This window comes from Medicago sativa, chromosome 2 (assembly GCF_051527215.1).
Source record: "Medicago sativa cultivar Bolivia chromosome 2, Bolivia_mono, whole genome shotgun sequence".
In the NCBI taxonomy this organism is placed as follows: Eukaryota; Viridiplantae; Streptophyta; class Magnoliopsida; order Fabales; family Fabaceae; genus Medicago; species Medicago sativa.
In genome coordinates, this window is record NC_140750.1 from 79,158,336 (window position 1) to 79,172,782 (window position 14,447).

General features: G+C 32.4%; 1 protein-coding gene across 1 annotated transcript; it reads right to left on the reverse strand.

The window, feature by feature from the left end:
• Positions 1-1,129: 1,129 nt before the first annotated feature.
• Positions 1,130-8,384, reverse strand: LOC146951149 (putative phospholipid-transporting ATPase 4). Its single transcript, XM_085747115.1, has 11 exons — positions 8,182-8,384; positions 5,715-7,668; positions 5,452-5,562; positions 4,874-5,150; positions 4,703-4,791; positions 4,489-4,576; positions 4,194-4,403; positions 3,561-3,686; positions 2,594-2,692; positions 2,234-2,425; positions 1,130-2,148 (listed from the first exon to the last, which is right to left on the reverse strand). The coding sequence occupies exons 2-11, from the start codon at positions 7,532-7,534 to the stop codon at positions 1,486-1,488; spliced, it is 3,675 nt and encodes a 1,224-aa protein (XP_085603241.1). The 5' UTR covers positions 7,535-7,668; positions 8,182-8,384; the 3' UTR covers positions 1,130-1,485.
• Between the last annotated feature and the right edge of the window lie 6,063 nt (positions 8,385-14,447).

Genomic DNA, 14,447 nt, shown 5'->3' on the forward strand with positions numbered 1-14,447 from the left:
TAAGTATCCAAAACAAATAAGTTTTAATGAAAAAGTTGTGTAATCATTACTTGATCAAAAATAACATTTTAAATTTTCAAGACAAAAATATTATTTGTAGATTCCTTAACCATTACCTCGAGGGCACTGGTTAGCAAGACTCTTTCTTTATATATAACTTAGCTTCTTTAAAAAAAATATTTCTATTGACGATAAGTTTTTAGTTGAACACCTTTTTTTTTACAAGATCAGTGGACCATCTTTTAAATGTATACTAGTAAAATGCTAAAAAAACTAATGACAATTGATCTTGTTCCAGAAATAGAGACTCACTATCCTCTTTTCCCTCACAGCCGAGACGACGATTTAAGTGGTGATGTTTTGAACAAAAAGAAAACATACAAAGTGAAAGATTATGAGTTTGAATCTCAAACACCATGAGATATATCCAAGCTAATTCTTTTGCATGATGTATTTACCACCACCTCTAGTTATAGTGCCTCTAAAATGTCCTTCACATGGAGATGAATGGCAGTGTCGTAGAAATGTCGTAGCTGCTTCTTCAACTAAAAGTATATGGCTCATTTTGGAGCATGAAATATATGCATTCTTACAATAAAATTTATGTAAGTAACGGACACTGATTACGAGGAGGATTGATTTTATTTGCCTAGAAGAAATTAAGTATAAAAAGACAAGAATTAGACGGTTCAGGATATGGAAGCGTAGTTTCTTCATTTCGCCATCCTATTATTGACTCTTACTATATTTGGCATTTTTTTATTTTTACAAGAGCATGTTCCGTTGATGCATTAATTATTACCACTAGTAGTATTTCAAACGTAATTCTTCCCCAGAAGTTTGAAGTAAAACTATGCGTCTCTTTGAGACATTGAAAGTGAATTCTCTGTAGAATTCCGAGCCATTTTTGTTCACTTCTCGGACTGCCCTGTCATTGTTTTTAATTTCCCTTTTTTTGTGTGTAAACCCTGTGTATGTTAACTATTTATATGATTAGACTGTGAATATAGACATCCAAAAGTGTTTATGATCATGAATGAGTTGTTATGATTATGAATGAGTTCAAGATACACGTTGATTCATTAGTGTGTAAATTTAAATTGTACAAAAGAAAATGGCAAGAGTGCAGTAAACCAAAAAAAGACAACTTTTCCATTCTCTTGCCACAAATATAACACTAGTTAGTAGTAATTACACTGTGTAGCTGCTCTCGTTTCTTCAAAATTTACTTGAATTGTAACCATCTGTTGGTATATGGGAATTACACTTTGACCGCTCAGAATGAACTAATGTGGTGAGCTCTTCTACTTAAATATGTTACAACGGCTCCCATGCTTTTTTCCTTAATGAAAGGGACTTCAACGCACTCCCTAAAGCAAACAACACAAGCATGTAAAAAGAATTTGAATGAGACTAGAGCCCAAAAAAGAACAACCCGCAAACTCTACAAAGATTGAAACCTATTAAATAATCATTTTGTAACGGTCATGATGGGGAAAAAACCCCTCCTGATGTTTGCTTCTTCTGCAACTTCCCCTTCAGCTGCCTGATCGTTGCTTCCACTCTTGCTGTGAATCCAATCTTTGTTTCTTGTCTTGCTTTAGACCGCTCCCTCGTCCACATGTGTTGATCTTCAACGTCCTTCTTGTAGTACTTGATTTCTTGGATAATGTGATGATCCATGGGATTAAAACACCTTTGGAACGATATGTGGGCAAGATAAGGAAGATTGCATGTAACAGTTACTAAAATGGTTGCTGTCCAATAAATAGGAGCGGGAGCAAGCACTTCAACCAATATTTGGTACGCAGTCATGGAATAATGTGGAGAAAGCATGCCATATAATAAGAGAAACAGGTACCAACTGGCTATGCTGCCCCACACAAAGAGGTGTTGTATCCATGTAAAATGGCTCATTGTCAAGGCAATCTGGCAGTTGACAGCCCAGATAATGCAGGTGAACATTGTGGTACCAACAGCAGCCATGTCTGCAGTCTGGCCATTCAGACGAAATGCTTGGTCATGGAAGATGATGATGACAAGGAAGAAGATGGCGAGGGAGGAGTACAGACCATTCCCCATCCATCCCAATATTCTATACCAGTCAAAGAACAAATTTTTGGGTCCTTGCTGATATAGTGCAGGAAACTGCATAGAACTAGCATGTCAGAGGCTGAGTTATCCAAACATGGATGAAAATATGAAACCCATAAGGCATTTCAAGAAAACAAACCTGTAAGCAAACTTCAGATGGCACATCTTGTTCAAAAACTCCAAGTGAAATGACAGGCAACGATGTAAGAATGACGTTAAACAATATCATGTACCAATCATTATAAACCGATTGACCAGAGAAGCCCGCAAAGGCCTCAAAATAGAATATTGTGAGGCCAAATGCTATATTTTTGTAGAAGAAATAACATATCTGGAATGCATAAAAAATCAGTTTAGATGGGAAATATTGGATAACAGATACAAAAAGAAAAAAATGTTACATGCATTACTGTCCTTGAACAGGATGAGCAGCACAAGCAGGAAAGACATTCAAAATCTGAGAATAACAATCAAGATTTAAGATGCATATGCCAATTACCATTTGTGCAATTCTCTTGTAACACCAGTGTCCATGGACTACCAGAAGCCGCTCCAAAAACCGAAATTGAGCAATGGAAAAGTCACTAGCCATCACCGCCTGAAAAGAATTTGCCAGATTGAGTTATATAACTTCTATACATGTTACATGCTTTCCAAATAGGAAAAACACGTGTTTTCTTGACTTCAGAGATGATCGTAACAATTAAGAAGTGTTTACAGGCCAACATAGATTTTAACTAAATAATTTTTCATTATTGATGAAGTGAACATGAACTCCAATCAACAAGTTAATCAATTTACACTATTTCACATGAACAGAAGCAAAGAAATTTCCTAAATTTAAAACATTGATCAGCATGTTCTTTTAATGCTCACGACTTCATGTAATGGTGCCTCAACAAAACGTTCATATCATGGACAGCAGATAGGTTGCACAATAGTATTGTTTGTATTAAATTGGAAATTTTAGCTTTTCATCTCATCAGAAATAAGTAAATACTAAATTTAGACTGGATGCTCCTCATATGGTTCTCCATAGTAAAATATTTTAAAAAACATTAGAACATAGAACAATCAAAGAAGGGAAGCTTCATCTTTTCAGATTTTCAGCTTTTCTAATTTTGTAGAGATTAAGCTATATGAAATCAAAATGAATGATTGACAAAGCAAAGAGAGATTCACTTCTCTATCGCATTGTCAATACTGATTAATAAGAACATCACCAAAAAGGCTTGACAAGAAATCTGGTTCAGCATCCACATATGTAAATATGATAGATTTCTCTGTCACCATCCCCATTCATTTTTAAAATGCTTAAGGTTTATGAAATCAAAACTTGGTATGTTTTATAACTATGAAATATATGCTGTTGCAACTAAAAAACATAAATGTTAAAAATCCAGTAATCCACCATTTGCAGTTATAATTTTGTGTTGCATAATTATATTTAAAGAGCTTGAACTGACCTGCATACCTTCAACCCCGCTGATTCCAACACCAATGTCAGCTTCTTGAATCATGCCAACATCATTTGCACCATCACCTATTGCTAAAGTGGTCTTCCCAGTCCCTTCTTTCACTAACCTTGTTACCTGATGCCAAAAGATTGAGGAATGAAAATGCAATCAAACAGTACCGACTTCATACTTTTAGTGTTGGTACAGTGATAGTACTTATACTATATAAATTCTACCTACAGAAGTATTTCAATAACAGTGCATGGCAGAACTCTTGGATCCACACCTAATTTTTCCCATCTAACATCAACATAGAGCCAAGAGTGCAGTAGCGCACAATTGTTACTCCAATATTTGTGTAAGTAGCATGGTCGTTAAACTCTCGAGCTGAAATGTTGAATTATTATTATTTTTATGATAATTACAACATCTATATATGTCATATGTAGGTTTTTTCAATATTGAGTTAACTATTACGATTTTACGAGTCTAGTTTGCAGAGACTACACAAGTTTACCAAGACTCTCGAGTTTGATAGCTTAGGCAAGTAGCACCATTTATAGTGATCAACTAAAAAAATGTAGTAAGAAAATATCAAATAGAAACCAGAAAGATACAAAGGGAAAAGAAAAAAGGTCCTACCAGGGCCTTTTGCTTGGGAGATACACGGCAGCAAATGACAGATGCACAATTAACAGCTAATCCCAAAAATTGGTGTTTGATATCATCTTCTAAAGCATATGTTAGAGTTTTTCCGTCAATAATTAATGCAAAAGCGGCATGTGGGTCCTTCTCCAGATTCATCAATTGTGAGGCATTGGTGATTTGAGTCAAGATGTTGCTTTTGATTGCCTGAGGGTGAGGGGTAAACCTAACATCAGATGGACTCCTGGTGAAATAGTAAATTTTTTCTGCTCAATCTAAGTGAAAGGAATACCTCTTTCCCATCATTGATCACTGATTCTGAATTTGTAGTAGAGATACAGATTTGCTTCATGCCCTGTCGAAGTAAACTACATGCAAATCTGCACCACAGAAAATATAAAAAATAAATCACCAAACTCATTTGAAGAGGCTGTCTTGAGTAACTTCAAACTTAAAATTGAAATGCAGATAGTGTTGTGGGGTTAAATAATTTGCAGTACGCATACCCGATGTTGATTGCAGTTTCCATCTTATCCCCTGTCAAGACCCAGATCTTGAGACCAGCTTGAGCAAGTTTATCAATGCATTGAGGCACCTGAGAAGAATAAAAATTTGTACGTGAAAAAATTATAGGAAAGCAGCAATATATATTGACCACAAGTAATGATCAAGCCTACCCCTTTCTGCAGCTTGTCTTCCACAGCAGTAGCCCCAACAAGAATCAACTCTCTTTCCATACTATCTGATACCTTCTCAAGCATTGCCTCTCTATCAGGCCCAACAGCTGTCTTAGCTTTCTGAAACTCGTTGTTCCAATCAGAGTACTCTTGTTCATCAAGCTTTCTGTAAGCCAGGGCTAATGTTCTCAAACCCACCTCTCCATATTCATTCAAATGCCTAGAAGTAGTCTCCAAATACTTCTTTCCATTCTTAGATAATCTATCAAATATGATACTGTACAACAAGAAAATAATGGATGTCAAAGTTTAGAGAGCAAAGATAAAAGTCCATCTATGACAGCTCGTGTGTGTGTGTGTGTGCGTGTGTGTTAATGCAAGCCTCTTCTCTGGAAGCAGAGAGTTACTGTGGTTATATAGACTAAACTGTGCTACTACTAGCAGTAAGTCGAATACAAACTCCACAAGCTTGAAGAGGATTTTAATTTTGATGTTGAAACCGATAGAAGGTCTTAATTGATCATTAACCTCATATGTTCAACAAACAGAATAGACAGAAATCACATTACTAGGCTAACCTGTCAGCTCCTTTGCAGAAAAGAATAATGTTTCCCTCCTCATCACGTACAATCACTGACATACGCTTTCTTTTGCTAGTAAATTCCAGCAGATTCAGTATTTTATACTCTCTGTATAATTCAACCGAAACACAAAAATAAACAAACATCGGATATTAAGGCCAAGAAATATGACATGGTGATTCAAAAGTAAAAGCCATAGCAAGTATTCCCGAAGAAAAAAAACGGAAATGCACAATAGACTTCATAAATGTCCACCTCACCTTTCAACCACTTGTCCAGAAGCAGAAATTCTTTCGCGTACGACAACACTTGATTGGGTTCTTCTACAAAATTGAAAACCAAATTCTCTAGCAGCTACAAGAAAAGCCCCTTCATCAGGTGATTCAGCTTCATAAGTACAGCTGTTGCTCTCCTCATTAAGCTCGGGAATGGCAGTATGGCAAACAGCTAGTATCCGGAAAAACAACAAAATGACTTCAGCATTGGGATCTTTCGACCAATTACCATTCATGAGCCGGCTGTCATCAAAACCAAATCCCTTTATGGCAGGCCTTTGATCCTCACCATCCTTAGAAGTAACAACTGTCTCAAGTTCAATTTCTTCAGCTCTTCCAACATTTTCCCATGGCGCTTTACCCTTCTTTTGCATGGGGAAATTAGAGAGATCAAAATCTTCCTCCTCAAGATCAGTAGCCATCTGCTTTGCTGCAGCAAGTTCAACTTCACTGGAACGTACACCATAGGAAGTTCCAGCAATGGAGCACTTCAAAAAGTCCATCTGATTGCAGGTTAAAGTTCCAGTTTTATCAGAGAGGATGGTGTCTACCTGACCCAACTCTTCATTCAAATTTGACGTCCGTGCTTCAGCAGGAGTCCCGGTTTCTTCATCATACATGTGAAGGTCTTGGTTAATGAACCTGGCCTGTAATACCTTCACAACCTCAATTGAAACATAGAGAGAGATGGGTATCAAATATCCATAAAGAATAAGAGCAGTGATCAGATGGCTCATCCCAGCAAATCCAAGTTTCTTAGGATCATACTGATATTCAATCTGGTCGGGCCGTAAATACCACCACTTTGGGGTCTCATACTTAGTCTTAACAACAAATCCTACTGAACTAATAAATGATATCGCTATAAGGACAGAGAAAAGAGTGTATATGATATAATCCATCTTTTTCTCTATTCTGCTTCTTTTTGAAGGGGATTTTGTAGAATTCTGCATGACTTTGCTGTCGTGGCCAGTGAAAATGACCACCCCATAGACATACTCTGTGTTCCTGAGCTTTGAATCTCGGAGGAGTATATGACCAGGATCAAGAGGATAAACCTGACGTTCGTACTCAAAGTTCCCAACAAAAGTGTAAAGATTGGGATTTGGGTCTTCGCAACGTATTGTTCCAGAGAAATCCTTAAAAGCTCCATCATTATCAAGGGAAAAGGTAGCCTCCAATGATCTTTTCACCTTCAAGTTGGTCTCTCCATCTAAATTCATGGTTTCCACATAGCATATCCCATCCTCGTAACTTGAAGACAATAGAAGCAAGTCAGCTGGAAAAAATTGATCCTTTTCTACTTTCACTATATCCCCAACCATAATTTTCTGCCACGACTTGAGACCAAAAACGCCATTGCCTTTATGGAAACTAGCTTTCCGGCGATTAACCTTAACATCTTGAAGGAACCTACGTGAATCCTCCAGTGCTTCCTTTGCCATACTAAGCCCCACAACAAAAGCCAAAGGAGCAATCATGCTCAGTGGACTGAAAGGTGAAATTGGCGATAACGAGAGGCAAGCAGCCAAAAGGAAGTATATATTAGCAACCCTTCGAAACTGTTCAAACAGCGCCTTAGGAAAAAACATAATAGCATTGTATTTGGTCGTTGATATATTATTCTTGCAGTAAAATAAAGATTTCTTTTCATGGATTTGAGGCTGGTTGCAATACACGGTTCTCGAGTAACCGGGACCTTGAAGTGGATGAGGCACCTCATCGGCAGTATTCGGCCGAAGACAACCAAACGTGTAAAGATTGCTCCACCGGAGCTTTGCCCTAATCCTCCTCACCCGTGGCATCTTACCTCCAAGGGATTTCAGCTCAAGATAATTCCTTTACAGCTCACACAACCTACCAAGAACATAAACCTAAATATTTTCCCCTAGGAAAAATCAAACACTCTCTTCCATCCCCAATTTGATTTTCCTAAAACCTGAAAAAAAAAAAATACACAAACAGAAATCATTAAACACAGTGATCATTTAATGCATGCTATTAATTAACACTGAACCTATAAAATGTCAGATTCAACATAAACCCAAGAAATCAAAATTCATACAACAAAAACAGAAAAAACATGCAATCGGAAAAAATAATCCAAATTTAACGCATGTTAACATATTGTTATAAATTTTCATTTTCATTTAACAAATCAAAATTCATATCAAATTAAAGCTGAACAGAGATCTTGCAAATCGTGATCCAATGTTTGGTTTTGAAAATCATGAACAAAAAATCGTTAAAATCATATCCAATTCAAGAATTCAAAGCAGCTTCAAGAAATTTCAAATTTGAATTAGGTAAATAAAGAAACGCAAAAAAAAAAGGAGCTAAATCAACGAAAAAACATGAATGCATTACAAAAACAATGAATCTTACGAAAACAATGAATTCAGCAAGAAAATGCATTATTGAGAAAAACAATAAATAGAAGAAAAAAACGAACCTGAAACGCGTGATCGTGGATGTGAAGGACGGCGAAGATAGATAGAAAACGACGATAGAAGAAGCTTGATTTGCAGATTGACAAAGTCTAGAGAGAGAGAGAGAGAGAAAGGGGCGCGTGAATGTATTGGCGCGTGGTGTGTGAAACTGTGTGTTTCTTTTCTTCCTCTTGACGAGAGTTTGTGTACTAATCTGCAGGAAATTAAGGGAATCGATGTTTAGTTTCCCTTATATTCCAGATTTCCCACTTTTTTTTTTTTTACTACATCATTTCTTAGTTAAGTTTTTTTGAATTGAATTGAATTGAAAAATTGAAAAAGTTAGTTTTGGTGAATTTGTTATGTAACTTTTTGTGTTTGTTTTTTAAAGGAAAAATTGGGAAAACACGGTTTCTTAAGCTGGAAGCTGGAATTCGTCTCGCCAGTCAATGACAAATGGCATAATAACAATTACTGTAACATATTCTTTCAAATATTTTTAATTTAGTTTTTTGTATTGTATGTAGAAATAATACTAGTATTTAATTTTGTTTGTTTGTTTGCATTTGACTAATAAAAAAATATCTAAGATGTCTTTATCTTAACACCAATTTTTAAAAATATCTTCATAATTATCTACATGATAAAATATAACCTATTTTTATATTACAGTATATATCAATTTAAATAATAAAAAATAATCATAATGAAACTAATAAAATATTTATTAAATATATAAGATGTTTTCAATTTTTTGGAGGAATTCAAAAAATAAAAAAATTCACTTAATCAATTATTTAAAAGTTTAAAAATTATTTATCTTATATTGCGTTTAATCTATTCAAAAGTACGAGATTGAAACACTTCAAAAGGAGTTAAGGGGTTAAAAATAGAAAGAAAAAAAAAAAAAGATAAAATGTACATTGAAATTAACATTTTTTTAACTTTCAAAAAGTAGAATGCATGATTTTCAAGATAACATTTCTTTGTATAACTCCTTAACCAGTGTCTCAGGGACACTGGTTAACATTTTCATAATTTGTATGTATATCAACTAATAAGATATGGATGCCTTTAAAAGAAGAATTATGTTAATCGGTGTTTCAAGAGCATTAATTGAGCTCTTAAAAATATCAAGAAAAAACAAAATTGACATTAAAAAAAAATACTTTCAAATTTAAAAAAGTAAAATACACAATTTTTAAAATAATATTTTTATTTATAATTTTTTAACTAGTGTCTCGAGAGAATCGGTTAGCATTTGTCTTAAAAGAATAAAAGACCAATGATTTTTTAATAAACAGATGAAATATTTGTAATTAGTGATTATTGTGTAGTATTTTTTAGCTACAAATATTTTTAGATAAAAAAATGCAGAGGGGAGCTGCTACAAATCCAACGTGGCAGGCAGGTCCTAATAGAACTAGAGACAGGATATAATGGTAGGGTTGTCAGAGAAACTGACTATGAGATTTTGGATGAATGTTAGTGGCCCCCACGATTTAGGACGTGGATTAAAAGCACTCCTCTACTCTTGTTTTGTTGCTGGGACCAATTTAGGTGAGTCTACGTCACATAGGAGTACTAGTACTACAGTACTGATACAGTAATGTCCCTGACCCAATTTCATCCTCATCATCATTTTGAGAAAAATCGAAAATTATGTTTTCCATAAATAAATTGTGAAAATAATGAACACGTGTTTTTGTTCTTAAAAAACACTGGCGACTATGATTTTGGTACAATATTTTTTTAACGGAAATGTCAATATTTTTTTAAGAAACCAAAAATAGAAATATTTTGTTGGAAATTGTGCATTCAATATTCTAGAAATTTAAAATGTTATCTTTTCAAGACATAATTTATGATTTAATTCCATTTTTAGACTCTTAACTTGTGCCCTAAGGGCATAAGTTAACACTACCCTTTTTTCAATTATACCAGCCACTTAAATTAATTTATTTAGAATTTATTTTTTATAATATTATTCAAATTATTAATTAATTGAATTATACAATAAAGCAAGAACAATTCCATCAAACTACTAAAAATAAACTTCCTTCAAAAAAAAAAACAATTCCATCAAACTACTAAAAGAAAATTGTTGTTGACACATTGCATAAGGCTGTGGCACACATGTAAAATACGTTTTTGCCCCCTCGGCAGTTAACTGCCGAATTATGAAACCGGCTGCAGTTAACTACCGAGGAAAACTTCGGCAGTTAACTACCTAGGAAAATTGAAAACTTCGGCAGTTAACTGCCGAGGAATCCTCAAACCTTTTTTTTTTTTTTTTACAAAAACCATTAATTCTTTTTATTCTTTAAACTTAAATTTTCCTTAATTAAATTTAATTCTTTAATCCTTTTAAGGAATTAAACATAATTCTTTTCATGATTTCATTCATGTGATTTTGTTGCCATAAATGAAGAAATATGAATTTTGTTGCCATTAAATACACGATTCTTTTTATAAAGTTGTTGATTTCATTCATATGATTATGTTGCCATAAATAAAAAAATATGAGATCATAGAATTACTACATATTCAATCACTTTTATTAATTAAAAAAAATGTTTTTTTTGAAGAATAGAAAAGTGGTTTTATTTGTACAAAAAAAAAGGTATTATTGATAGAATAATTACAAATATAATTATTTGAAAGAGAGATGAATAATATCTGAAATATTATAATCTGTGAACAACAAAAAAATATCTTAAATATTATAATTAATTACTAATAATTACAAATATAATTATTCTATCATTTGTAACGTTTTTTGTTGTTGCATTTTTTTTATTGAATTATCATTTTAGGTCCATTAACTACCGAATATTATTCATCTCTCATATTTCTTCATTTATGGCAACAAAATCACATGAATGAAATCATAAAAAAAAATTGTGTTTAATTCCTTAAAAGGATTAAAGAATTAAATTTAATTAAGGAAAATTTAGGTTTAAAGAATAAAAAAAATTAATGGTTTTTGTAAAAAAAAAAAAAAAAAAAGGTTTGAGGATTCCTCGGCAGTTAACTGCCGAAGTTTTCAATTTTCCGCGGTAGTTAACTGCCGAAGTTTTCCTCGATAGTTAACTGCAGCCGGTTTCATAATTCGGCAGTTAACTGCCGAGGGGGCAAAAATGTATTTTACATGTGTGCCACAGCCATATGCAATTTGTCAACAGCAATTTTCCTACTAAAAATAACACTGAACACACAGTAAAAGATTATTTTGATTTTACTTTTGAACATTTTTGAACATATCCACTTAAAATAGGTCCGACTGTTGGAATGAGACGGCTTTGCCCTACTTTGTCTACTCTATTATCTTTAGATTAGAATATAAAGATGTGGCTAATCTTAAACCAAATTTCATATTATTAACGTTTTTAATAAGGAGACATTTACTTCACAAAAAGTTAAGGATTTTATTAGAAAGAAAAAATGAATACCTCTATAACTCTATTAGTTACTTACAAGTGTCAATTATATAAAGACTCTCTACTCAACAACAAATAGGTTCCACAATAAAAAAAAATATATAAGTTGATCCCACATTTTAAATTTATGTTATTCCGACAATCTTTAATTTCTTTTTAATTTTTTTAAAATGCACATAAATGACACAATACATATGCACATATACAGTCATACCCGTTTAAGAACTCTCAATTAGAGTTTTTATTAATGTATGATCATTAGAGTCATTGAACCATTAATAAGTATTTTTATTAAAAAAATTATAAATAAACAGTATGTATACGTGAAGTCTATTTAAGAAATGGAAAATGTTAACTAGTGCCCCTGGGGGCACTGGTTAAACACTTTAAATGGTAACTTTTTATGAAAGTTTGTGTAATAAAGTGCATTGGAAATTGAAATTTTAACATTTTTAAAAAATAATTATACTTAATATAGAATGCTTAAAGAGTGCCCCGGGGGCACTCATTAACAAGACCCTTAAGAAATTTACTATCGTTGTAAATGTTGTTAGGGTCATGTTGTCTTAAAAAAAAAACTGCATTTATAATGCTCATCTCATTACAAGGACTGCATTCATAATCTCATACAAAAAAAAAGGACTGCATTCATAATCTCATACAAAAAAAAAGGACTGCATTTATAATGTTGATCAGATCACACATGGGTTCTTGTAACCAAAAAAATATTACACATGGGTTCCGGTACTTTTTACCTAAGAAATTAATAACAGATTGTTTACTGGTTTACTTATAGCAAATTACAGTTTTGGATGTATTCATTATCTCTTTATGAGCAAGACGAAATTGGTGTATTGACACGCATAATTTATGCCAAAGATGAATGTATATTTTCTTTTTTGGTACTTTTAATAAAAAAATCAATAAAAGAATTAAGGGTTAAATATGTTTTTAGTCCCTCTAAAATACTCCTTCGACGTTTATTCCCTATAAAATTTTCAATCACTACTTTTGGTCCCTATTTTTAATTTAATTTTTGTATTTTTTAATGAAATTATGCAGAAATGTGTAAAATATTCTAAAAAAAATTCCTAAAAAAAATTAGAATTTTTTAACAAAACATAAATTAAATATGAATTTTTAACCGTAAAAAATATAAAAATTCATATTAAATTCATGTTTTGTTAAAAAATTCTGAATTTTTTTTGGAGTGATTCTTATAATATTTTGAATTTTTCTGGAAAATTTTATTAAAAAATATGAATTCTACATACGAGTTTACTTTAAAAGATGGACCAAAAGTGAAGATTGAAAATTTTATAGGGACTAAAAGTTGAAGGAAAATTTTAGAGGGACTAAAACGAAAAATTGACATATTTATAGGGACCAAAAACATATTTAACCCAAGAATTAATACGGGTTTATTTATGGATAAATTCTAAAACACGTTGAGTTTGATTGTGTATTAGTAGTACTAGACCATCGACCCGTGCTAACGCACGGGTCATACGAAAGAACAAATATTACGTAAATATGAAAGTAAACATTTTACTTGAATCGAAAAAATAGTATAATTGAATTCATAAAATAAATTGCCAGAAACTTTTGTAATGTACCATATTAAACAATCTCCACGACATCGACCCTATTACGATTACATGACATAGTTTATTGAAGAAAAAAAAATCCAACGTCTGTCAACATAAAAATAGTACCAATATGCAATAACAACAATACTACAAAACAAAGTGCTACACATTACGAAAAACTTCTATGTAGACCACATTTGATGTCACATCAGTATCTTGGCCGTCCTCATCATTGATCAACATCTTTAAACCATCCCTTAAAGTAACCTTCGATATTGCAAAATACAATTGTCCATGTGAAAAAACAGGAGACAATAGGTAGACAGCAACATTTTTCAAAGAGTGAACCAAACATGAATTATTAAATGTCTGATTTATGCAGATTGAAGGAATTCGATAACAAATCAAACGACTACAGCATTCGAGCAAGCTAAACATCTTTGTCGTCCTTAGGAGAAAGAGAAGTTGTTTAAGATCAAGGAGAAAGAGTAAGAAGCAGATAAGGTTGTATTTGAAAATAAGCATTAGAGTTAAAACAGTAAATCCAAGCATTAAGGTTTATGTTAGAATTAGGGCTAAAACAATCACCCGTGTTAACTTTTATATATAGGAAGATATATAAGAAGTTGTATAAGAGGTTATATTTGAAAATAAGCATTAGGGTTAAAACAGTAAATCCAAGCAGCAGGGTTTAGGTTAAAATAATCACACGGGGTAACTTTTATATATAAGAAGATATATAAGAAGATAAGTTGTTTAAGATCAAGGAGAAAGAGTAAGAAGCAGATAAAGTTATATTTGAAAATAAGCATTAGGGTTAAAACAGTAAATCCAAGCATTAGGGTTTAGGTTAAAATTAGGGTTAAAATAATCACCCGTGTTAACTTTTATATATAAGAAGAATTTTGTGGAGTTACAATTTTGAGATACTTTTTTTATCATGTGTGTAACTTAAAATGTCAAGGTGTAGAAGTTTGTAACTTTGATTTAAATGACTAAGTGTCTTACGTTTGAAACTTAACAAACCAAAATAGAACAAAAATCTTGAAGGTTCAAAGTGATTTTTTTTTATTCTACCAAAATTAAACTTCAATATATCTCAAAGGAAAAATATATATATATATATATATATATATATATATATATATATATATATATATATATATATATATATATATGTGTATGTGTGAGACTTAGGTTGTATTTGAAAAGTTATAGGCAATTTTCTCAACAACTAATAACAATAAACTACTATCTCCG